At 42.5% G+C, this 26,105-nt stretch overlaps 2 protein-coding genes across 4 annotated transcripts in view; one reads left to right on the top strand and one right to left on the bottom strand.

Moving 5' to 3' along the window:
- unc80 (unc-80 homolog (C. elegans)) overlaps positions 1-17,265 on the top strand; it is a 68,025-nt gene extending 50,760 nt beyond the window's left edge. Inside the window, exons 43-68 of one of the 3 annotated variants that reach the window (XM_085347539.1) lie at positions 1,398-1,492; positions 1,664-1,753; positions 2,023-2,124; positions 2,209-2,389; positions 2,480-2,745; positions 2,870-3,004; positions 3,105-3,243; positions 3,469-3,565; positions 3,643-3,813; positions 3,897-3,989; positions 4,085-4,303; positions 6,937-7,137; positions 9,042-9,165; positions 9,267-9,392; positions 9,478-9,601; positions 9,704-9,910; positions 9,983-10,167; positions 10,258-10,423; positions 10,752-10,931; positions 11,031-11,178; positions 13,023-13,079; positions 14,098-14,176; positions 15,019-15,124; positions 15,461-15,481; positions 15,722-15,936; positions 16,765-17,265. In XM_085347539.1, coding sequence (XP_085203665.1) covers positions 1,398-1,492; positions 1,664-1,753; positions 2,023-2,124; positions 2,209-2,389; positions 2,480-2,745; positions 2,870-3,004; positions 3,105-3,243; positions 3,469-3,565; positions 3,643-3,813; positions 3,897-3,989; positions 4,085-4,303; positions 6,937-7,137; positions 9,042-9,165; positions 9,267-9,392; positions 9,478-9,601; positions 9,704-9,910; positions 9,983-10,167; positions 10,258-10,423; positions 10,752-10,931; positions 11,031-11,178; positions 13,023-13,079; positions 14,098-14,176; positions 15,019-15,124; positions 15,461-15,481; positions 15,722-15,936; positions 16,765-17,265 — 4,028 coding nt within the window. Of the gene's footprint in view, positions 1-1,397; positions 1,493-1,663; positions 1,754-2,022; positions 2,125-2,208; positions 2,390-2,479; positions 2,746-2,869; positions 3,005-3,104; positions 3,244-3,468; positions 3,566-3,642; positions 3,814-3,896; positions 3,990-4,084; positions 4,304-6,936; positions 7,168-9,041; positions 9,166-9,266; positions 9,393-9,477; positions 9,602-9,703; positions 9,911-9,982; positions 10,168-10,257; positions 10,424-10,751; positions 10,932-11,030; positions 11,179-13,022; positions 13,080-14,097; positions 14,177-15,018; positions 15,125-15,460; positions 15,482-15,721; positions 15,937-16,745 lie in introns of all 3 variants that reach the window. The other 2 variants (XM_085347537.1, XM_085347538.1) reach the window with 2 other exon arrangements.
- A 3,368-nt stretch (positions 17,266-20,633) lies between these two features.
- On the bottom strand, positions 20,634-24,372 carry LOC146608110 (high-affinity choline transporter 1-like). Its single transcript, XM_085348088.1, has 8 exons — positions 24,189-24,372; positions 23,910-24,023; positions 23,488-23,643; positions 22,898-23,046; positions 22,612-22,755; positions 21,784-21,937; positions 21,244-21,458; positions 20,634-21,158 (listed from the first exon to the last, which is right to left on the bottom strand). Exons 1-8 carry the CDS (start codon positions 24,370-24,372, stop codon positions 20,634-20,636), a joined length of 1,641 nt encoding a protein of 546 aa, XP_085204214.1.
- Positions 24,373-26,105: the final 1,733 nt, after the last annotated feature.

Below are 26,105 nucleotides of genomic sequence, written 5' to 3' on the forward strand. Positions count from 1 at the left end.
GACCAAGGTAGGACCGATAGACCAGCTGAGATACCCACAATGTCTGATCAGCACCGTGTTATTTAATATTAAGTTGCATTTTTACTGGGGTGGCCACATAGTGAAGTGGGTTCTTGGCAAATGAGAGGCTGCAGGTTCAGCACCAGCCGGAGACACCAATTCACTTTGAGGTTGTATTTGGCAAAAAATCTGCAAAAACAAAACATGGAGAGTTACCCGCTGTGGTGATGCCCCCACTGATAAGGGAACAGCCAAATGTAGCAAGGTGTAGTTTAACCCCGGTAATATCAGGATGTGTCTTTCTTTTCCCAAGCACACCCAACCATTTTACAAGACAACAGGTTACTAAACACACATCACAACCATGTTTTTTTTAACAAAAGGGACATTATGAACCCTGATATCCATCATTAGATTCCTTTTTTCTCACTTCTAGTCTGAAGTGGTTCATTCACTGAGATAAGGTAGTCAACTTGAGCATTTCCACAGCTATATACCAACAGCATTTCTAAATCAAAACAAAGATAAAAGGTAAAAGTATAAAAAGCATTGTTTCCTAAGACAAAAAGCAAACTTCTGTTTCTGGTCTCTAGCTTTATTCAAACAAGTCTCATACTGACAGAGAAAGACCCTTATGGTCACTCTTTTTGTTGTTGTTTTAATTTTAATGTTCAATAACAGAAATCGATTGAGGGCGATTGTGGCTCAAGAGTTGGGAGTTCGCCTTGTAATCGGAAGGTTGCCGGTTCGAGCCCTGGCTTGGACAGTCTCGGTCGTTGTGTCCTTGGGCAAGACACTTCACCCGTTGCCTACTGGTGGTGGTCAGAGGGCCCGGTGGCGCCAGTGTCTGGCAGCCTCGCCTCTGTTAGTGCGCCCCAGGGTGGTTGTGGCTACAATGTAGCTTGCCATCACCAGTGTGTGAATGTGTGTGTGAATGGGTGAAAAAAAAAAGGGGTGGCACGGTGGTTAGCACTGTTGCCGCACAGCAAGAAGGTCCTGAGTTCAATCCCACCATCAGGCCGGGGTCTTTCTGTGTGGAGTTTGCATGTTCTCCCCGTGTTTGCGTGGGTTCTCTCCGGGTACTCCGGCTTCCTCCCACCGTCCAAAGACATGCAGCTTGTGGGGATAGGTTAATTGGATAATCCAAATTGCCACTAGGTGTGAATGTGCGAGTGAATGTGAGTGCGAATGGTTGTCTGTCCCTGTGTGTTGGCCCTGCGACAGACTGGCGACCTGTCCAGGGTATACCCCGCCTCTCGCCCTATGATAGCTGGGATAGGCTCCAGCTCCCCCCGCGACCCTGAAAAGGATAAGCGGAAGTGAATGGATGGATGGAATAACAGAAATCAACAATATGTCACAAAATGTAAATATTTTCATGCATTTTGTTGCTGCAGGAACCAAAACGCTGGTGGTGCACGGGCAGAATGAATGTGACATCCCAACCCAGCTACCAGTCCACGAAGACACTCAGTTTGAAGCCCTGCTAAAGGTAAAAATTCTCATCTCAGTCAATCACACACACAGTGAGGCAAGACCGAGGAGGCTTATCACTGTAATTAAATTCAAATCATGCTGGGCGAGCGTGTGCTAAATGCATAAAATTTAAAATTGTAATTCAGCGTGAGTAAGCTAATCAGCCATCTCCTTTTTCTCCAACCAGGAGTGTCTGGAATTTTTCAACATTCCCGAGGCCAGATCGGCACACTACTTCCTCATGGATAAACGATGGAACCTCATCCATTATTCAAAGGTGGGAACTTTATTTTGAGGGGGTTTTTTGTTCACTGAAAAAAGCAACAACTATTTAAAAGCACTAAATTATCTGAAGTCAAGACCTATTTTCATTAATCATCAATAATAGTTCATATGTATGTTAGTGTTGGTCGGTCTTGCTCTGTGCAGATTAGAAAGGTCAGACCAGTGCTTTTGAGTCACATCTGTTCCACTGTACCTCTGGCATTGAATTTAATTTTAAACATAGAGATATTTAGTGTAATTATTTTTCTCTCTATCCTTCAGACATATGTTAGAGACATCTACCCGTTCCGAAGGTCAGTCTCTCCTCAGCTCAACCTGGTCCACATGTTGCCTGAGAAAGGACAGGAGCTCATCCAGAAACAGGTAAGGTTGGAAATGTGAAAATTAAATCAGCCCCTAAACAGCGTCCTGCAACAGGAAAATCATAGTCTGAATTTTTGTTTTCAGGTGTTTTCCCGTAAACTAGAAGAAGTCGGTCGAGTCCTCTTCCTCATCTCCCTCACACAACACATGCCAGCTGTGCACAAGCAGTCCCACGTCTCCCTGCTGCAGGAGGACCTGCTTCGCCTGCCCTCCTTCCCCCGCACCGCCATCGATGCAGAGTTCTCCCTCTTTAATGAGCCTCAAGGTGAGAAAAAGACTAACAGCTTAATAAACTTGAGTATAGCTCCTACTGTTTATTTTAGGATAATGAATCCTGCTTTGCTCCGCCTTCCAGGAAAAGAGCTGTTTGGCTTGGACACTCTCCACAAGGTGTTGTGGATCAAACTGTTGGAGGAAATGTTTCTGGGCATGCCCAGTGAGTACCCGTGGGGCGATGAGATGATGCTGTTCCTTAACGTCTTCAACGGGGCCCTTCTGCTGCACCCCGAGGACAGCTCCCTGCTGAGGCAGTACACGGCGACCGCCATCAACACCGCCGTTCACTTTAACCATCTGTTCTCCCTGAGCGGGTACCAGTGGATGCTGCCAACCATGCTGCAGGTATGCTTACCTGTGCACACTTAACTGAGCCTAGACAGTGAGTGGAGGAAGAGCAGTTGGCTCTGAATTCCAGTTTCGCAGTAATTTACATTTCCCATCCCCTCTCCCTGTTCTGCTGTGACAGGTCTATGCAGACTACGAGAGCAACCCTCTTCTGAGGCAGGGCATTGAGTTTTGCTGCCGGCAGTTTTACATCCTCCATCGAAAACCCTTTATCCTGCAGCTGTTTGCCAGCGTTGCTCCGCTGCTCGAGTTCACAGTAAGACTTTCGGACTCATTCAAATGAATCTGCAGTCGGTCAGCACCACTGCAAGTTCTTCGTCTCCTTTGATGCATTTCTCTCTTCTTATCCATCTCAGACCAGCACCAGTACCGGTCTTTCTAAAGGAGTTTCGGCCCAGTGTCTGTTCGACCTGCTGGTCTCTCTAGAAGGTGAAACCCAGGATGCCCTGGATGCTCTGGAGCTGGTCAAAGCTGAGAAGCCTCTACGCTCTCTGGGTAAACTGTCAATTTTACTGGCTCCAGACAAAGCTGCCGTAGGTATCAACATATGGATTTAGTCGGAGAGTAGAGACTTGGTAAAGAAGTCCAGAAACTCAGACTGATGCCCAAATTCATTAAACCTCTTATATCAAATAAGTCTGTAAAGGAAGCCTCATAAATTCAACTGTTAGTCTAACATTACTGTTGGACTAGTTTGACTGTACTCTGTATATGTCACAGATTTCTGTTATGGTAATGAGGACCTGACCTTTTCTATCAGCGAGGCCATCAAGCTGTGCGTCACTGTGGTTGCATATGCCCCCGAATCCTTCAGGAGGTATCAATAAAAACATCGAGGCGTCTTTCTCTGTCAGTTGCTTTCTGTCCTCATACTATCCATGCTTCCCTCTCCAGTCTCCAGATGCTGATGGTGCTGGAGGCCTTGGTTCCCTGCTACCTCCAGAAACTGAAGAGCAACACAGTTACGATGGAGTCTGCTTCGGCTGCCAGAGATGAGATTGCGGCCATCGCTGCCCTAGCTACGTCTCTGCAGGCCCTGCTCTACAGCTCTGAAACCCTCACAAGGTTTGTCTCTTACCAATGCAGACACAACTGAGTCTAGATTTGCTTTTAGCTCCTCTTAGTTGTTGTCATCTGATCGTCCACAGGCCCATGACGGCTCCCCAGATATCTCGCTGTGATCAGGGCCACAAGGGCGGCACTACGGCTAACCACGCCATGTCCGGAGGGGTCAACACCAGGTCAGAACTTTAACTCTCACCTGTCTCAGAATAGATGACTATAGTGCAGTTTTGGAGTTTGAAAACCAAGACTGAGGAGATCTTTGTATTGTCAGGGACAATCTTCACCTGCTGGAGGAGGGCCAGGGCATGCCAAGGGAGGAGCTGGACGAGCGCATTGCCAGGGAGGAGTTTCGCCGTCCACGGGAGTCCCTGTTGAACATCTGCACCGAGTTTTACAAACACTGCGGGCCACGGCTCAAAATCCTGCAGAACGTTGCAGGCGAGCCGCGGGTCACAGCTCTGGAGCTACTGGACATCAAGTCCCACATGAGGTGTGCGATGAAATAGCAGCTGATTTTAGTTACAGTGTGTAAATTTGTCAAATTATTTAGTTTTCTTACCCATTGAGATTCAAGTGCATAACCCTAACTACAGTGGCTGCTATAGGACAAACATGTTTCAGTCAGCCAAGAGAGATGAAATACAAACAGTTCAGTATCTGTGTTTCCACTAATGTTTGGATCAAATTCAAATCCACCCTGGAATTTTTCCCTGTCACTCCACTGTTTACCTCAGCTGTCAATGCAGACTGAGAAGCATCCAGCTTCATTTACTCTGAAGGAGGCTGTAAAACTTTGTGAAGGGAGTCCAAAATGAGTCGATGAGTCAGTGAAGCTCACTTCTGACCAGCAGTACTGAGGTGACTTGTTAAGGATATGCTAAACTGTTATCCTCTATCAGTGAAACTTTCTTTGACGTGTATCTAACACTGTTGGTTGAAATGTATTAGATAAACTCTCATTCAGTGTGAGAATGTAATCAAACTATTTGTCAGAGGGAACATGGGATTTTCAGCCTAAGGGTTAGGGGTTAGGGTTTCAGCTTGAGGTGAGGAGAAAGAAGATGAGATTTTATTCAGATGACTGTGACATTATTGTCTCGTTGCTTCATGCTTTTATTACATTATTGATATGAGACTGCTTCAGCTCGCTGGAAGATGTAATTACAAACTATTCTAGATATATTTAGGAGTACAGAATGCTTTTTGGTGAAATAACATAAAAATTACTAACTGTAACTTGAAGTATTTGCTGGGCATCAGCAGATTTAGTCAGAAAGTTATGACTCATTAATTCTCACCACCTACATTCTTTCACACATTCAGCACTAGATGGATAACACACAGGCTTTACTTTGTTGTGTTTAAATTACAAAATGCTTTTAGCATTTCTTATGAGTCTTATTCTGAGATTAAAGTAAGAATTCTGAGGAAAAATTATTCTGATGAAAAAGTCAGAATTCTGAGGTTAAAGGCAGAATTCTGAGAAAAGTCAGAATTCTGAGGGGAAAAAGTCAGATTTCTGAGGTAAAAGTCAGAATTCCGAGGTTAAAGTCAGAATTAAAGTGAGATTAAAGTCAGAATTCTGAGGTTAAAGTCAGAATTAAAGTGAGATTAAAGTCAGAATTCTGAGGTTAAAGTCAGAATTCTGAGGTTAAAGTCAGAATTAAAGTGAGATTAAAGTCAGAATTCCGAGGTTAAAGTCAGAATTAAAGTGAGATTAAAGTCAGAATTCCGAGGTTCAAGTCAGAATTCTGAGGTTAAAGTCAGAATTCTGAGGTTAAAGTCAGAATTCCGAGGTTAAAGTCAGAATTAAAGTGAGATTAAAGTCAGAATTCCGAGGTTAAAGTCAGAATTAAAGTGAGATTAAAGTCAGAATTCCGAGGTTCAAGTCAGAATTCTGAGGTTAAAGTCAGAATTCCGAGGTTAAAGTCAGAATTAAAGTGAGATTAAAGTCAGAATTCTGAGGTTAAAGTCAGAATTCTGAGGTTAAAGTCAGAATTCTGAGGTTAAAGTCAGAATTCTGAGGTTAAAGTCAGAATTCTGAGAAAAGTCAGAATTCTGAGAAAAGTCAGAATTCTGAGAAAAGTCAGAATTCTGAGAAAAAAGTCAGATTTCTGAGGTTAAAGTCAGAATTAAAGTGAGGTTAAAGTCAGAATTCCGAGGTTAAAGTCAGAATTCTGAGGTTAAAGTCAGAATTCCGAGGTTAAAGTCAGAATTAAAGTGAGATTAAAGTCAGAATTCTGAGGTTAAAGTCAGAATTAAAGTGAGATTAAAGTCAGAATTCTGAGGTTAAAGTCAGAATTCTGAGGTTAAAGTCAGAATTCCGAGGTTAAAGTCAGAATTAAAGTGAGATTAAAGTCAGAATTCTGAGAAAAGTCAGAATTCTGAGAAAAGTCAGAATTCTGAGGTTAAAGTCAGAATTAAAGTGAGGTTAAAGTCAGATTTCTGAGGTTAAAGTCAGAATTAAAGTGAGATTAAAGTCAGAATTCCGAGGTTAAAGTCAGAATTAAAGTGAGATTAAAGTCAGAATTCTGAGAAAAGTCAGAATTCTGAGGTTAAAGTCAGAATTCCGAGGTTAAAGTCAGAGTTAAAGTGAGATTAAAGCCAGAATTCCGAGGTTAAAGTCAGAATCCTGAGGAAAAAAAAATACAGCATTCTGAGAAAAAAGTCTGATTTTTTTTCTCAGAATTCTAACTTTAATCTCAGAACTCAGAGTTTTTTCTCAGAATTCCTGAAAAGAAGAAAAAAAGATATGCCCACTTTTTTTTTTCCAGTGGCCCTAATCCTCTTCTGTAGGTATCTATAGTCGATTGACTAGTGGACAATTAACTTGCTCTTATTTTGAAACTTAAGGCACTTCAAACTTGTTTTCCTTCTTGCTGTTGTGGCAATTGTTTGTTCTTAAGATATTAATTAATATTTACACGTACTATGCATTTATGCATAGTGTTATACACTATTGCAGATCGGCCCTAATTCAACTTCGGTTGATATCTCGTTGACACAATACACACATTTTGGGAATAAAGTCAGTAAAGTTGTTTCTTCACATTCCTTAGTTAATTAAAGCTGTATCCTAAAAAGCACTTGTAAGTTGAACTGAATGAATGTTACTGCCCCCAGGCTGGCAGAGATCGCCCACGCCCTGCTGAAGCTGGCGCCCTACGACACCCTGACCATGGAGAGCCGAGGGCTGCGGCGTTACATCATGGAGATGCTGCCCATCACCGACTGGTCGTCCGAGGCCGTCCGGCCTGCCCTCATCCTCATCCTCAAGAGGCTGGACCGCATGTTCAACAAGATCCACAAGATGCCCACGCTCAGGTGCGCTCGCCCTCAGGCTTTATGCAGCAGGTCTGTTGAACACAATCCCTCTTCTTTCTCCGTCTCCCTGTGAGTGTATCGTGCTGTGCCGCTGCCGTGGTGTGTACAGTGAATAGACGGCTTCTTGGCACTGTCCTCTGTAGCGCTGCCTTCGTGGGTGCTGTACCGTAAGTGCTTCTGTGGACTGTGTTTTCCTGTCTGTGAGTTTAAATGCGTAATGGCATAAAAGTGTGTGACGATGTTTGTTCTAACAATGGATCAGTGGCAGCGTTCCTCTATGCCTGGAGTGTCCAGTCTTTGGCCATGGAAAGCAACATATAGGTGTTATGTTGTCTTTTTAGTCTTTATTTAGCTCACAATGAAGAACGAATTCTTCATCACCCTTATAGATGTGATGCAATGCAAAAATCTTTTTTCTTTATATGCGTATTTTAAAATTTTGATGCATCTTAAAAAGTTTTTAATGCTTTAATTTAAACTTTTGTTTGCTAAGATTTTTCCACAATTCTGATGCAGTAATGACCAAGAAACCTGCTGGTATTAGAATTACCAGTGTAATGATACAAATAATCACAGTTATAATCTCTATTTTCAAGAAATTTCATAAAATAAATTTCATACATAAAAACCAAGTCAAACACTAAAGCTGCAATATTTCATCTTAAGAGCTGGAACTGGAAATCAACTTCTCTGCATGTTTCAGTAAAAGTAATTCATCGTGATTGTGTCGTCTTCTACTGATTTAGACTGCTTTAAAGAATATTATGTTACTTGTACTTGAGAAGCTATAGACAAAACATCAGGCCTTCACATCTGCTGCCGTCAGATCGCACACATCCAAATATTTCAGGGACTTCAGTGAACTTGTCTCCTGAAAGTCCTTATTCATATGGTCAGGTATTTACTAGAGGTGGGAATCTCCAGACAGCCCACAATACAATACTATTGTAGTTTTTAAAGTTTTGCAGTATGTTGAGTATTGCGGTAATACTGCTCTAAAGTAAAAAAACCAAACACACGTTTCACATAACTTTTCATTATCCTCGCCTTTCCAGTGGTCCAATCCTGCAAAAAACTGTAGAAAGTTGGAGTAAAACTATCACAGAGGGCCATTTGCATATATACATAAATGCATAAATGTTGGTAATAAAGAGTACAGAAAAGCTTCCCTGACTGTAGACTGGAGGCAGCTAGCTGAGAGGTAACACTGCTCTGAGGCGGATCTGTTGCTGCAGTGTTTAGTTGGCTATGTTTGTGAGCTTTGCGACATTTGTTGTCTTTGATGCAATCTTTGACTTCTATGAGCTCTAAAAGTTTGAGATTTGAATATGTATTCATGCTGTGTAATTTTGTGAAATTTTATGGCAACATTGTGCCATCGTAGGGCATCATAATGAAAAAATATTGAGTGTGTTGTGCAGCTCTCTCCATGCACTTTCATCTGAAATGTTCCTTGATGTGGTTTCTTGAAGTTTCTTTTCAAGGTCAACTTTGACCTTGGGTGCTAATGTCCCCCAAGGCTTAGTATGTTGATGTGAAGTTTGAAGACGGGCCATAAAAAATAGTTGTTAACCCTCTCAAGGCAGGCGTTGCAGATTACCCCACATACATATTTTATGAGTTTTTTTACTCAGAAGTACCACTGCAGGTATTCTTTTATGCATTAGCAACAGAAACTTAATTTGAGCCTGAGAGGGTTAATATAGGTTGTACCATATCTACCATTTTACCAACTTTGAAGGTGATATCTTGAAAACTGTCGACACTAGATTGGTTACAAACAAACAAACTCCCTTCAGGGGCAGAATTGTTTTTCCCTGTGAGCTCTTTTTTTTTTAAAACTCATGACAATGTGCTTGTATGTGGTTTCGGGGGGTGGTGGTGTGTACTTGTTTGTTCTCCAGGAGACAGGTGGAGTGGGAGGCGGCCAGTAGCCTGATCGAGGGGATCTGCCTGACCTTGCAGCGACAGCCGATCATCTCGTTCCTGCCTCACCTGCGCTCGCTTATCAACGTCTGCGTCAACCTGGTATGGGACTGCAAAGATGTTGAAAAGCAAAGTTGTTTTTCTTTTTTTTTTAGCATTTTCTTAAGTTTTTTGGTGGGGTGGTTTGTCTGGTCTGTTGTCAGGTGATGGGTGTGGTCGGCCCCTCCAGTGTGGCGGACGGGCTGCCACTCCTCCACCTCAGCCCTTACCTGTCTCCGCCTCTGCCCTTTAGCACCGCCGTGGTCCGATTGGTTGCTCTGCAGATTCAGGTATGGCGAGATGACCCTATCAAACACCCACTCATAAAGCAGCTGCTCCGCGTGCTAATGCTAATTCCCTCGCGCTTCTCCACAGGCCTTGAAGGAAGACTTCCCCCTCAGTCACGTGATCTCACCTTTCACCAGTCAGGAAAGGCGGGAGGGGATGCTGCTCAACCTGCTCATTCCCTTCGTGTTAACTGTAGGCTCCGGGAGCAAAGGTGATTTATTGGTGCGATTGGAGGAGGAGACTTAAAACGCCAATCAGCATCTTGCTCAGGGTTTTTTGTATTTCCTGCTTTTGTTTTGTTTTCTCAATGCAGACAGCCCCCACCTGGAGCAGCCGGAGGTCTTCCTGCTCCTACAGACAGTCATCAACATCCTGCTTCCCCCTCGTATCATCTCCACATCCCGCACCAAGAACTTTATGCTTGACGCCTCTCCGGCTCACTGCTCCACGCCGGGTGACCCTGGGAAAGATCTGCGTAGGGAGGGATTAGCAGAGTCCACGAGCCAGGCTGCTTATTTAGGTACAATAGAAGAGGGGAGAACATTTTATAGCTTTGCTTTGTCTTCCTCTTCTCATCCTCCTTCCTCCACAGCTCTGAAGGTGGTGCTGGTTTGCTTCGAGCGCTCGCTGGGGAACCAGTGGTATCGGCTGAGCCTGCAGGTGAAGGAGATGGCTCTGAGGAAGGTGGGCGGCTTGGCCTTCTGGGACTTCATCGACTTTATCGTCCGAACCCGGATCCCTATTTTTGTCCTGCTCAGACCCTTTATACAGTGCAAGGTAGGGGACTTCAGGAGCCTCCTGCTCCTTCAGCACTCCTGAAAAGTTTGCTGTCATCTTCCTCACTTTTCCTCCATCTTACTTTTCCAGTTGCTGACCCAGCCGGCCGATTCCCAGGAAGAGATCACAGCGCGCCACCACATCGCTGATCAGCTGGAGCGGCGCTTCATCCCACGACCTCTCTGCAAGAGCTCACTGTTTGCAGAGTTCAACAATGAGCTCAAGATCCTCAAAGAGGCTGTGCACAGCGGCTCGGGTCAGGAGCTACATACTAAAAAAATTAAAGGAACAGTTCATCTAAAAATCCCATTTTATCCATCTAGTGTTTTTTGGCTTCTCGTCACACACATACTGACGTACAACATACTGCAGTCCAAATACCCTGATATAATCTGACAGGAGATGATTGCTGTGTATGTCTGTATGTTTAATTTCTTAATGGAACATGAGTATGTTTTTAAAAAAATGTCCACGTAAAAGGAATCAGTAATATAGACGGATAAACAGGGTGAACTTGTCCTGTAAGTGTTTTCAAATAGAAGCTATCAACTCTGCAGTCACGTATGGCGTTTCCCACCCCACAGCATATCAGGGCAAGACATCCATCAGCACGGTGGGCACCTCCACGTCAGCCTACCGCCTCAGTTTGGCCACAATGTCGCGATCCAACACAGGCACTGGAACAGTTTGGGAGCAGGACAGCCAACCGTCACGGCAGCCCTCACAGGACACGCTCAGCCGTACCGACGAGGACGATGAAGAGAGTCAGAAACACTGTTCCCTTGTTTTCACCAGCTATTCTCACTCATTCCTGTTCACTTCCTTTAAAGTGAACTCACCACTCTACGTTCCTCTCGCTGCAGTTGACTCCATGAGCATTCCCAGCGTGGTGAGCGAGCACGAAGCCTTCATGCCCAGGGTGATGTCACAGCGCCGTTTCTCCAGCCACGCCACTGGCTCGGCGGCCTCTCAGCCCGAGGCCCCCCGCACCACCATGTTGCCCAGCCACAGGTAACATTTCCCACTGAACCTGGGAGCCACAGATAAGCACTTATGTAAAACAGTCACACCTAGTTCAGTGAAAATCTTTTTTTAATTCAATCTGTTTAGTCTTTATCGGTTAAAAAACAAACAAAAAATGGTGGTTTAGTAGTTAGTTGTTAGCTGCAATATGCAAGTTGTTCTTCCTGTACTTGAAAAGTAAAGATGAAATGGTGTGAAGGCAGAAATAATCTCACTAGCCATTAAAAGGCGATGTCAGACCGAGTGAAAGGGAGAAAACAAAAGGGCTGAAAAATAGAGCTAACTGCAGATCCTGCATGATCAAACAGCCAGCTTTATAACAGGAAACAAAGGAGTAAAAAGGCCTACAGTGACCAGCTCTGTTTAACCTGCATTAAGGCACCAGTCACCTGGAAACCAGTTGTTCTGAACTATCTGTTTTCCTTGACCAGCAAATGGTTACAGGCTGTCACTAGGTCACAAAATTCCCCCCTGTACCATCCAGTGTTTTCACCAGTCTCTCTCCAGGGGTTAACTGACATTCGTGAGTCCTTATATTAATGCTATGATTAGTATTCCTTATATTCAGAAAAGAATTGTTCCTTTTTCATTTATTAATTACAAAGCTTTGGCAAAACATTAGCTGGATTCAGCTGTGCTGATCACAATAGTTACAGGCCACATCGGTGCCACATGCAGTTACATTAGGGAGGTACACATCAGGTTAATGCAGAAGAGGATTAGGGCCACTAATAAGAAATGGGGAGTGTCTTTTGGATTTTTTATCCCTCAGAATTCTGAGAAGAAAAAAATTAATTCTGACTTTGTTCTCAGAATTCAGAGAAAAAAGTCAGAATTTGAACATTAATCTTAGTCACGAGATTAATTCTGACATTTATCTCAAAACTCTGAGTGGAAAAAGTCTGAATCCTGACAATAATTTCAGTATTCTGAGAAGATAGTAATCATTTTTATATAACTCTTTGTCATGAGATTAATTTTGACATTAATCTCAGAAGTTTGATTTCTTAGATCAATCAAAGAATTCTACAAAAACAGTCAATCAGGAGATTAATTCTGACATTTGTCCCCCCAGTAATTTTTTTCAGGGGCCCTGAAAAAGTCCTAATCCTGCATAGGTTTTGGTGCAGTTTTAGAGGGGCTTGTGCTTACCACATAGTGTAGCTACAGTGCAAATTTCTAACTGAAACATATGTCGTCAGTTATAGACGTCAGAGGCTTACAGCGAGTTTATGCTTCACAATCAAGGCTCCTGAGTGCCTGACGTACATCTCCTTTGTAATGTCATGTTCCAGGATTTTATTAATATGTTTCTACACTTGCGATCTATGAATGCAGGTTGCTAACCAATAAAAAAATCAGCTGATAGCTTCACTCTCAAATACGTTGACTCTTGACTACAAAAAGCTAAAGTGTCTAAACTTCACAGCTATATTTGAGAACCACTGTGCTTCTATCCTGCTGGTTAAACTAATGAGATTATTTCTGTTTTCAGAGCAGCTTTCATGAAATGTTCAACTCTTTCCTGTTTATTATGTAACATGTAGAGCCGACCGATGGACGAGAAATCAACCAGTCATATTCCACAACCACAGTCATATTTATCTATGTATATCTCTGTTGATTTATCATGTTTTTTATTAAGCAGTGTTAAGACTCTGTTTCATGGTAAGAATGTTAAAAATCAAAAGTCTGCTCTGCCTTTGGTTACTTTTGGTTAGAGGAAACACCCTGGCTTATATAAACCCTGCTAAGGAAGGGGCTCAGGGTGGTGATGGATCTCACTACACTCCCTAAACTCCCATTTTCCCGCTTCGCCCCCCTTTTTACAGTGAACCCAATGTGCTAGATGAGTCCCAGGGTCTTCTGCAGGAGGGTAACCTCTCTAGGTACAGTGGCCCTCTCTCTGTCTGTGTCCCGTTGGTGCATTCTTGCATCTGTCTGCCACTGGGAGGGGCATCACCTCAGGACGGCCACCTCTATCGGCCGCCTCACTGTTGATCACTCATCCGCATCGAATCAAATCGCCTCGGCCAGTCACACCTCCGCCCCCCCACCTCCCACTTACCCGTCTCTATCTCTTTCTGTGTGGGTCTAATGTGCCTTGTCTCTATCCCCTTAACCCCCCTCACTTCCCCTTGAGCTCCACACTGACCCTCATCTTCTCAGCTCATCCGCTGTGCTATCCTAACCAGGCCCCCTCCCCCTTTTACAAAAAAAAAAAATGTTAAAAAGGGTCTCAGAGCCCCTGGGGCCAGGGAGCTCTGCCTCTGTTCTTTCTCTGTTAGCTGTGGTTCTTTACAGTTAATGTGCCATCACTAAAGTCAGCCTCTCATCGGTGCCATGGTGTTTCATACTGTTTACGTGTCTATCAGGCTTTTCGCTGATCAAATTGGGCGTCCTATTGTGGATACCAATCTGGAGGGGCACGAGGGAACTGGGGTGGCAACACAAAAAAATACAAACAATGGACACTTTAGTTGTTGTTTTTTGTTTAGAAGCTAACTTTAAATATGCCGTATGACTGTTTCATGGTTAGATGGGGACATTTCAGGTGTTTCAGGGGCATTTGTAGCACAAAAAACAAGACAAGTTGCTTTGTCAGGATTGCCACTCCAGGCCCTACTACTCCCCTGTTGTGTTTTCAGTGTTTGAATCATGGCAGCACTGTTATTCTTTTCCGTACTGTGATTGGGTGTCTTGTAGCACATTGTGTGTATTGTGTAGTGAGTGAATGGGTAGAGTAGCAGCGACATCTTATTGTGATCAAAGTTGCGTTTATCGACGGTTGGGTAATCTTTGCTTTTCAGTCCCTTTATGGTGACGTATTTCTGTGTGTTTTGCGTGAATGTGCGCACGTGAATGTGTGTGTGTGTGTGTGTGTCTCTTTATGACTGACTGCATCAGGGTGGCCAGTGTGCAGAGCGAACCAGGTCAGAACCTCCTGATCCAGCCCCCGTTAGGAAGAAAGCGAGGACTCAGACAGGTGTGGACATCACCTTTTTTCATGTGTCCCATGTGTCCATGTAACTTGATGGCATTGAGTATGTGCTATCTTAATTCACATTTAAGCAAATACATTACAAGAAAATAGAATTTAAAAGTATTTTTAGACACACACATAAAATAAAAGAAATTCACTTCAGTTCAGTTTTATTTATATAGCGCCAAATCCCAAAAACAGTTGCCTCAAGGTGCTTTATATTGTAAGGTAAGGACCAATACAATAATACAAATAAACACACAAAACTCCAACAATCATACGAGCCCCTGTGAGCAAGAGCTCAACTGTGGGAAGGAAAAACTCTGTTTTAACAAGAAGAAACTTCTAGCAGAACCAGGCTCAGGGAGGAGTGGCGTCTGCGCAAACAGTCGGGGTTGATTATCAATCAAGTTATCAAAATAAGCCACCCTAAAAATGCTTAAACAATGTGGGGATAAAAAAGACAAAGTCTTTGAAGCAATATAGATTTATATTATTTTAATATATTTTTCATTTTATATATTTATATTTTTCAGACGTCTAATAAGTTTGTTATATTGTTACAATCACTGTTGTGGTCATTTTAATAATATATAGAACTTTCTTCTGTATTATGTTCATGTTTATTATTATAAATCATTATTATTATTTTTTAAATAGATGTGGAAATGTATTTATTTTAAATAATTCAGTCATTCTTGGGTTGTGTCCCGTTACAGGTGTTACATAAACCTGTTTTTAAAAAGCATTTTATTTACTAAAAAGACGAGGAAGACATCACACATAGGCGCTACAATACAGTGGGCAGGCTAACCATCTTGTGGATTTTCTTAAATTTCCCGTAGATGCGACGCCCCCTGCTGTCCATTCCAAAAACCGAACCACGCGGTCGATCTGGAGCGAGGCTTTCTACAACGCGCAGGAGCATCCAGCCCAAGAACAAACCACTGGGTAACAGCACACATGCTTTCATCTGTCTTTTCTTAGATGAGGGATGATGAAAGCGCATCATGTGTTTTAAAACTCTGAAACAGGATGCGTGACTATCTTTAAAAGTAACAGCAAAACTCACCCTGCACTTCAGATCAAGCACACAATCCAAATCCAGACTTACAAACACTTATACCTGTAACAATACTTTATTTATTGTCAGTGTGCTGACTTGAACTGACCCGTCCTCCCCATTCACGACCTCTGTGTTTGTTCCAATGCTGTTTGCTGTACCACCTGCCACCAGACTGACTCTTCTCACTCTGTTCTGTCTCATGCTTTTGTTTCGAAATAAAGAAACTTTATTGGACTGTGAAGGTGAGACACAACTCGTAACCCTTCCTCTCCACCCTGCAACGGCTCGTCCCTTTTATCTGCAACCTCACCCAATAGGACGCTCTGCATGTCTGTCTTGCATTACCCCCCCAATCCCCTGCCTCCCCCTCTCCCATCCCCTCCCTGCCTCCACTCTCTTTGGTGGTGCTAATGTGTTAGCGAGTTGCTAGCTGGCGCTATCGTCTCTGTTTTGACCACGTGCGCATGCATGTCTGCCCACAGCGCATGGAGACCAAAAGAGGTCAGTCACCTTTACAGAGAATCAAGGCCAGCAGGCATCCACGGGGGCAAGCAAGCCTCCAACTCCCAGCACTGTGGACCCACCGGGCGAAGGCAGAGGGACGAGTCCTGCCCCATCAAAGTCCCCAACCCTGGAAGTACCCCCCACCTCTTCAGCCATGATCTTGGCTGACCTGCACGGACCTACAAATGCACAGGTAGGACCAGCTGAAGGAGGAAATGCAGAATGCTGTGGACATTAAATAAAATAAATAAAACTATAGTACTAAGTGTTACCTACATTTATTTCATCTTCTTCTTACCATCGCCATGTTTTATACCATGTCATGTTGTGGTATAAACAATACAATTGAAGTACTTACATAGTTGGTTCACTAAAAAAATCCTATTTTTTTTTTGTAGCAGTATCTACTGATTTATATTCACCAGCTTTTTGATTAGGTACACTTTGCTAGTACTGGGTCGGACTGCCTTTTGTCTTCAGAACCACTTAATTCTTTGTGGTATAGATTCAACCCAGTGGTGCTCTGGATTGAGATCTGATGACTATGGGGGCCGTTTGAGTACAGAGAACTCAGTTTGAGATGATTTTCTGTTTTTCAGCTCATCCCCTGTAAAACTCCAGAGATGGTTGTTTACGAAAAATCTTAGCAGTTTCTGAAACGCTCAGACCAGCAACAACATGCCACATTCAAAGTCATTTAAATCACCTTTCTTCCTCATTCTGATGCTCAGTTTCAACTTCAGCAAGTCGTCTTCACGATGTGTACATGCCTAAATATAAAGGGTTGATCGATTAGATATTTGTGCTAGCAAGTAGTTGAACAACTGTACCTAACAAAGTGGCCAGTGAGTGGACCTAGTATTGAGCCCTGTGGCACGCCTTTACGGCCTTCAAACCAGAATGATGACCATCTGCAGCTATTCCTCTAATTTTAAGGAGATAAAAATATAATTTTATGTCATTTATGTGTGAAGTAGCCCTTTAAAAGCTAAACTACAGGAGCAGGTGTATTCCCACACAGGTCCCTCAAGCATTAAGCAGCAAGGAGAAGAGAGAGCAGTGGGGGCTACGCAGCAGCCTCTCCCCTCCCCCATCCATCTCCCGGCCTTCCACTCCAACACCCCCATCCCGAACCTGCTCCCCTCTCCCCCTCTCCAGAACCTGCTCCCCTCTCCCTTTGTCCCGCACCTCCTCTCCTCTTCCACCGCCACTCCCAGTGCTGAGCACAGCACCCGCTCCGGGTCCACCGCCGCCACCTCCATTACCACCAACTCATCTTGCTGCTGCTCCTCCTCCTCCACCACCCCCGGGGCCTTCTAGGATCAGAGAGAGCCCCGGGGACGAGGACACAACCGCCCTGCTGCCGCGCAGCAACACCCTGCTGCACCTCAGCGAGGACGACGGCACCGAGAACCCGCTTCTCACCCCGCTGCTGTCCCCTCCTCCCCCCCGCCGGTCGCCCCGCCGCTCTCCCCTCCCCCTCTCACCCGTCGACCTGGACCTGGATGAGTCCCACGTGTGAGAGAGGTGACGGATGGATGTTTTTTCTATCCAGATGCTCTATAAAACACAAAAAGTAAAGTTTTTGGTTTTACTGAAAGTCTTAAACAGTTTGAAAGGACAGGACTGTTTTGACTTTACGTCTCCTAAATGAAGAAAACTCCTTCCTCTGTCTGAAATATGACAAATCAGAGTCACTCTCTTATCTTCTCTGTCCTCAGACTGAGGGCTGAATGTATGTTACAGCAGCAATCGACATAAGGTCTCATCTCTGGTCCTCACCAAGAGCAGAAATGTTTTTTCAGCAACGATATCAAATACCTATTTAAGATAAGAGAAAGGATTATTTAACTCAGTAATGACTATTTAAAATAGAAAATATGTCTATATTGAAAAAGGAGATGATATAACATGTGATGTGGTGCAGATTTGTATAAACGTTATAAAGAGCCATTCTAAAGATAAAGTGAGTGACTTATCTTAGCACCTTTATTTGAAATGGAGTAAAGGGAATAAATATATAACACAGCATATGTATTTTAATCACATAGAAGTGGAGTATGACATGTTGTAATCCAGAAGTCTATGAGATTTTATATTTTAGAAAGAGATGTTTTTTTCTGTCATTTGCACTTCAAAATGTTCATAAAGTCGAATACACGTGTTTCCAGCTAAAACTCCATCATGTCCAGTGCTTTGTTAAGTGATGATGTTTGTAAAGTAAACATCTTGATGTGGATAAAAACTTTTCCATCAACTCTGCTAAAAAATAAAAGTTTAGGATAAATCAGAGACGCTCAACAGGATAACCGAAACAAATTCAACACAATTTTGACTTTTTGTGGTTTTAGCGTGGATGCAATCTGAAAGGCTAACGCTAAACTGTAAACATGGTCACATGACTTTTTCATGTGAGAAGATGTTGCGCCGTCTAATCGTGCTCCCTGTATTACAGCACAGTCTCACAGCAGCTTATGAAGTAGTTGCGACCTTTGTGTTCATGTATATGCACCTCGTATTTTCACGTTTAAAAGGAGAGAAAAAATCCACAGTTGCACAGATTGACAGTTACATGGATGTGAGAGATTACTGGGGTTGCAGTAGTTGGAGGAATGGAACAGATTGCAGAAATTGGTAGCAGGGATATTAGGGGTTGTAGGAATTGTGAGGGTTGCAGAGATGGGAGGGATTGCAAGGGTTGTAACGGCTGCAGGAATAGGAGAGACTATGGCACGGACCACAGTGTGCACCATAACTGGAGAGAAAATCATGGTGACCAATCAGGAACTTTGTATGGTAGACCCTCCCACAGCCTCTGTCATCCCAGGCTTCATCTTTGGGGCCTGGCTGTGGAAACACAGCAAAAAACCAACCAATTCCCCTTTTAAATGTAGAGACACTACATTTGAATGTGTTTTATCTGTTTGTTAGTTTTAGGAAGAAGGCAGTAGATTGCGGCTTCACCGGTAGATAAATAAACCAACACCGGTTGTGCTATCGCCATCATCATGCAGTCATAATGTCCTACCATTGTCTCATTGAGTTCAGCTCTAACTCTAAAGTGTATGTTGTGCACAATATTTTATTTGGGACCAAAGACTGTATCTTTACATAGCAGTTATATATGTAAGAAAAAGGCATATAATATTTACAGAGACACTTGTCCTGGTGTTCGTCATGCTGTTCTGTTTGTGTCTGTGATGTCTTCTATTCAGAGCAGTGGGGACGGGATGTCTCTTATCTTTATTGCAACTGTGACGATGCAGTAGATAGACGTTACCTCGTTTCTCATTTCATGCCTTAACAGAGACGTCTGCATACATCGGTTTATTTAGTCCACTGAGAACCTCATACCTCCAGGAGTATCCACTGAAACAGTCCCGCAGTAACGTCAGGTTGTTTTCTGTCTGCCGTGTTCGTGACACTCAGCTGCTTGCTGTGGCCTCCACACTCAAACCTCTCTGTGTGCTGTCAGGTCACAGAAGACAAAACTTTGTGCCATAACTCACACCAGTGCACTGTGAGTGTTTTATTGTTGGCTGCTTGTCTTTCTTTTTTCTGTGTCATGATTTGTGAAAAATTATGTAATCATTTTGGTTACGCAGAGACTCAAGTTACGCAGAGGGAATGATGCATTTCTTAAAGGGGGTTGTCGTTGTGTCGTCTAAATCCACGCAGCTCTGCAAATTCTTCATTTGATGTTTCTAAATGCATATCACGCCAAGCCTAGAGTGTAAAGACGCATCGGCATATTTATTGTTGAGGGTCGCTGGGTTTGTCACTCCCTTTAAATGTAACATGTCTGTGTCGAATGATGTCTTCTTTGTGCAAAGATTAAATAATAAAGCTTCACTATATCAGAATATTTCCTAAACATCTAAATAAATGGATATTGTTTACACTGTTTTTCAGCTTTGTCTGGGGGTTTTTTAAATGGAGGTTTCTGTCATTTTCAGTTCTTGCTTTGAAAATAGCTCAGCAAGATGACTGACAACTTTTTTAAATAGGGTCAGGTTTCTTTCTTTCTTTTTTTTTACAGTAGCTCTGAGAGGTCAAACACACTGCGACATAAGAAAATAAAAGCATATATAATATAAAAATGCTGCAAAAACTTTAAAAAAATCAAGAACACAATGGGTGTGTTTTTGGGGAGACAATAACGTGACAGACGAGCTAACAATGAACAGCTAATGGAAAACGTACTGACACTATTATATTAATCATATGTTTAAAACACTTTATGTTCATCTTTTTATTCATCGTCATTGTATTTTTCCCTTAACAAATGCAATCATTTAAAAAGTGCACTTTGAATTTACTTGGTTAACCTCTCTGATATTAAAATTTATAGCATAAGCGTGAGAAATGTGCAAAAAATGAGGAATCAGAGAGGGGGCAAACTTTTTCACAGTATGGAATTTTATATTGCACAACTTAATGACATAAACAGATTTAAAGTATAACATGCCCACTGATTAGTACGACATATTTATTATTGAAATGTCAACAGTAAAATAGCTATTTACTCAAGTTTAACTAACAATCAGTTCATTATTAGCAGTGGTTGTTATACGGAGTTACCCACACAAATAGTGATATACACAAATATGCTGCTGTTACAGCAGAGCAGATATTTCTCTTAAATAATGATTAAAAAAAAAAACATGTAAAATGTGCTCTAAGCAGCTTGGTGGGGATTAATTGTTTTCTGACTCAAGGTAATTGTAAACATAATGTTTAACTAGCTGTGAAGTAAAAGGCATTTGTTCATTTTATTTTGCATAACAACAAAAGTAATCCAGAAATCAGGCAACATTGCCATTACCAATGTGCATCATTTAATATAGCAGAAGTGCTGAAGACTTGAAAATGTAGGAAAAAAAGATAAACTTAGCATCTTGTGTCCAACATCGGTTCAGATGCATGTTTATCATTTTCACCGAGTCTGGCGCCATCTGCTGGTGCTGTTTCTTCTTGAGTCTTCACCCTGAACAGGTCCCACCTCTCTGGGAGGATCCCCTTGTTGAACAAGAGCGATGTCGCATAAGAAAATACCAGGATGGTGACCAGAGAGGACAGCATGCAAGTGGTCTTGAAAGGCCAGCGCTGCACATAAACACCATCCTCCAGAGAGCAGCCAGGGAAACGCAGGATGGCGGGAAGGTTGAACACCGGCTCGCCACACAGCACTCTCATCACAAAGGCAACAACGTAACCTGCCACAGCCCCGTAGGCATTGGATGATCCGACGAAGAGGATGCAGATCAGCTGGGGGAGCATGACGGTGTAGGTCAAGTCAGAGCTGAGGATCCAGAAGGCCAACGTTCTGCTGTCCAGGTAGGTGAGTGAGGTTCCTACAGTCCCTACGACCACTATGGAGAGGCGGATCACCCACTGCAGCTCTTTCTCTGATACCTAAACAGAACACCAAAGCTCATTTTTCCCAAAATATCAACACAAACTTTTAAGAACTCCGCATTCTGACCGACTTTGTTCCTACCTGATGCCTAACGAGGGTGTAGATGTTGGTGGTGAAGATGGAGGTTGCCGCCAGCAGGCACGAGTCAGTGGATGACATGGCAGCGCCGGCGATGGCTCCCATGCCGACAACGAAAACAGCGGTGGGGGTAAGATGCAAAAGGATAATGGGCAACGCCATGGCAGCCTCTCCTCGCTCATAGGGTGAAGGTGAGCCATAAGAGGTCAGGTTCCAGTCTGAAGCATAAGAGGAAACATAATGTTTAAAGTTACTGAAATATGAGTCCTCCTGCTCCTTTCTGATCTCTGGATCATCTGAATCATTCTGCTGAAGGCTCATCGTGTATGGAAGCCCCTTTTTGCCAGATAAAATATAAATTCAAAATAAAATCTATGAAAACTATTTGGATGAGTAAAAAGAATATTAGTTAAGTTTTATGTGTAGTGTTTGAATTTTTTTTAGTAAATGATGTGCAGAGGGAAAAGGGTGAAATGGAGGCAGATGATCCGCTGTGGGGACAACTAAAGGGTTTAGCCGGAAGAAAGAAGACGTCAGGTGTACCTGTTGATGCTGCAACAGCTCCGATCAGCACAGGTGGAATTCCCAGAACAATGACCACACCTGCCGCTATGAAACAAATCATTCTGGCCGTGGCCGTGGAGCTGGAGGAGAGTGTCCTCTGATAGAAGTCCTGAAACGCCAAATTTCCAACACTCTGAAAACAAAGAGCAAGCCCACAATCTACTATGTTCATTTTTTTAAGCTACTTTTTTTAAAACCAAGAGATTTTCTTGTGTTTTAGTAATTACCAGCATAAGAACTTATTGCTCACAGTTTGTTTTTAACAAATAAAAACATATACAGGGCCAAGAGTTTAAAAGCAAATCACACTCATGATGTAGATGTCTCAAAATGCCTGAGGGCAAGTATTGATTTTCAGCTTTGTCCTTGCGCACAGAGATTCCTCCAAATTTTCTGATTCCTTTGATGATATTATGCACTGTAAATGAGGAGAGATTTAAAGTTTTCATAATTTTACGTGAGTAAAATTTTTCTGAAATTGTTCTGAAATCTGTAGACAGGTTTTTGGAAATTGGTGAACCTCTGCCCATCTTTACTTCTGAGAAACTCTGCCTAACGAGACTTTTTTATACCCAATCACATTACTTACTTCTTGCCAGTTAACCTAATGTTCCTCCCGCTGTTTCTTTTTTATTGTACCTCTTATTTTTTCAGCCTTTTTGTTCAATTTGTTTATTAGCGACATATCAACTTTACACTTTATTTGATATAATCTTTTATATACAATGTTTTTGTTTTAATATAAGGTTTCAAGGACTTCAGATCTTATTAAATCATTAGAAACATTTTACTGTTATGTCATCTCACCATTGCGAGAAAATTATCGATCCATATCCACACGTCATCAAGCTCAAGGCGGCCGAGCCAGGGCGCCTGAAATGTGTGGTTGAAAGCCGTTTGACGGAGGTCGGTGTAGACATCACTCGCCAGAACGAAGGGAGCACACAACCACTGGAAAAAAAAAAACAGAGTAAAGCTTTTGAGAAACGAATCTGCTTCAACTGTAACGTGCACTCTTTCTTGCGAGAGATAACTTTTACCTCTGGCGTGTTGGAAAAGCAGTCTTGTTTATGTGTTGTCACATTAAACTCACCAAGCTACAAAACACCAGTGATAACTGGATGACATCAGTAAAAGCAACTGAATAGAGACCTCCAAGAACTGTGTAGACGATGGCCACCGCAGCAGAGATCCAGATGCAGAGACTTAAGGGCAGATCGGAAAAGACGGAAAGTGTGACTCCTGTTGGGAGAAAAACACACATAATCGATACCTCTGAAAATCATGTTGACCATTATAAATATTTAAAGATACTCATGGCAAATACAGGCAATTAGAAGTTTTAAAACCTTCCAAAAAATAACAAAATAAGAGTTAAAAAAAAAAACAGAACACCTGTGTGTTGTATTGAAGAGACGGCAACTAAAGTTGAATGCTGTAGTTTGTGTAATACCAGTTTGGACCACTAGATGTTGCAGGCGAGCCAGTGTTACTGGTGAATACGCTCTTTAAGTGGGCAAATCCTTATGAGGATATAACCGTATTTAAAATATGAAGTTTAGAGGTAACTGGTAAAATGCTGCCCCCTGGTTGTGAAAATGTTTGGCTAAATTCTGCAGGGTAACTACAAAAAGCACCTTTAGGCAACACTTCTGAAAGGAAGTGTTTGTGTGTTTATATTACCCAAGGAAATCAGCGTGACAGGAACCCACATGACTTCACTTATGAAAGGGATGATGGCGAGAAGCCCGGTCAGTGTTGTCCCATACTTCCTCTGAAAGGGATCCATCATGGTGATGTAATTTTTATCCCGCATCGGCTTTGCGAAGAACAGACCACCTTTAGCAAAAGAGACAACAATCAAAGCAGTGCCGAAATTAGATTTCAGGTTATGTTCGATTCTTGTGGTTAAGAGTTTAGTGATCGCTGAGGAATGTCAAGGTATTCAAAATTTGCCTTTAAGAGAAGGGGACAGTTAAGAAAAAAATCTTAAGTAATGATAGAAGATAAGGACATATCCTGTATGAGTGGATCTTATTTTGAAGAAAATAGCCCATTTTAGGCATATTTTTGGAGGTAAATACTCCTCTGTAAGAGGTTCTTACCGATGATGAATGAAACTGATATTTGTAGAGGAATGAGAGCCCAGATTAACCCCTTTGTGGGGTCATAAACAGTCTCTGCAACTCCAATGATAAAGGCACCTCCAACCCAAGTAGCTGCAGCCGATCATACAAGACAGAGCACACACAAGTCTCACATTCATGGTACAAGTTACTACTTTTATAAAAGCAAACAGATATTGTTTCATTAAAAAAAAACAAAGCAAAATGTGTTTGAAGTTAGCACCAAATTACTGATCACACACTTCTACGTGAACTCACCTGTCATGGTGAAGACGCCCACTGCCAAGGTGACCCTCCGATTAGCCAAAAAAGAAACTTCCACCTGTCCACCAGCTGAATTTTTCTCCATCTTCTTAGATTTCAAAAAAGCCCAGATCCCAATCCCCAGCACCAACAAATAAAAGATGACCATCGTTATTAGACCAGATATATGGAGAGCCATCGTGAATTAAAATGATAATAATGATAAGTTGGAGCTGCTGAGACTTTTCCTGGTGGTTATAGAAGCAATAGAAGCTGCTCTTCAGCCGTGATGGAGGCCCTGAGTGAGACGCAGGGAGAGGAGAGTAAAGGAAGCTCGCTGCTCACCACAGGGAGGGTCAGACTGATGACCTTCTTCACACTGTGTAGCTGTATCAGACTGTATCAGACCCCCCCATCCCAACCACCCACACACACACACACACACACCCACCCACCCCCCGCGTACACACATCTGCACCACTGCTGTCCAAGGATGTGCTTTGTAATGCTCTAAGCTTGTAAAGATTATCTTCACAGTATGAAAACTTCAGCAAGGGTTTAAGCTATGACTGCTCAAAGCATCATGTTAAAAACAAAAGAAATCAGTTTAGACTTGAGAACAGGAATTGTTGATCTTCACAAAGCAGGAGATGGATATACATAGTTATAAAGAAACTCGTTGAGAACCACTGAGAACAAACAGAGGTAAGAGGCAAAAGATTTCAAAGACTGGAAAGAAAACTAGTGAGAGATGTGTCTAAAGATCTCAGAACAATTACCAAGACACTTGTGAATGACTTGTCCAAGTCAGGAATTGTAGGAAAATCACTAGAACCCTGCACAGACTGAGAAAAACACCACTTCTGCAGAAGAAACACATTCAGGCCAGACTGAAATATGCTAAGGACAACCCGATTATGATGCATACTGGAAGCACATCGGCACATGAGACAAAGCTAGAGCTGTTAGGCCACAGAGACACTGCTTGTGTTTGGAGAATGAAGGCAGAGGTGTACAACCCAAAGAACATTGTCCCCAGAGTGAAGCATGGTGGTGGGAGTATTATGCTGTGGGGATGCTTCAGTGTGTCTGGGACTGGGATTCTCATCAAGGTGGAAGGAATCATGAAGATTTTGCTGTTGTCTGCTGACGGGGAGCACCAGTGCCAAAGATGCCAGCAGGAACAACAAAGCTTGGGAAGGGCAGCCAATCAGAAGAAGATGAGCTTGAAGGGAGAGGATTAAACTGCTTGTTATAGAGAATGAAGGCCCAGAATAAGATAAATGAGGATTATTTTAAACTGTGAACCATACCTAAAGCTATGAATGCTTGTTTCCAGCACTTACAGTCAATAAATAAATACGAAAAACTTTCAGAGGGTTGACAGTTGACAATTTGAGTTATCATCAATTTAGTTACACAACTCAAAACTTCGAGTTACTTCTGAGTGAGTCAAAAATCCAAGTTTTCACACAAAGCGGCTCGAGTTAATTCAAGACCAAAACAACAGAGATTAAAAAGAAGAATAACAGAATCCCCTTAAATAATATTTGTTTACTGCAAACTGTGGGAAAAAATGTGCAACTAAACTCTGAAGTTGTTTTGTTAGTCTGCCACACACTTCACACTGTGAACTTTTTGTAAAAGTCTTTTATTACCGGCATATCTCTCAAGTGTCCTTGGCATTCTTCTGCTGAGATAGTTGCCTCGTCCTCATGTATGACTCGCGTGTTTCACCATCCTCTGGCTCTCGTTTGTGCAACACAGTTGCTATTTGAGAAACAAAAAACTTTATGCTTCGATAAGAACCCTGATGACTTGATACACACTGCGTCAGCAAGAAGCAAAGACACTGCAGGTCATGCAGATCATACATGTGCTAAAATTAACGTGTTTTTAATGATTAATAAACAGAAAAAATAAACTGATTTG

The sequence above is a fragment of the Diplotaxodon limnothrissa genome, linkage group LG23 (genome assembly GCF_057381915.1).
Source record: "Diplotaxodon limnothrissa isolate DT_005_m linkage group LG23, D_limnothrissa_male_GT1.1, whole genome shotgun sequence".
NCBI classification, from domain to species: domain Eukaryota; kingdom Metazoa; phylum Chordata; class Actinopteri; order Cichliformes; family Cichlidae; genus Diplotaxodon; species Diplotaxodon limnothrissa.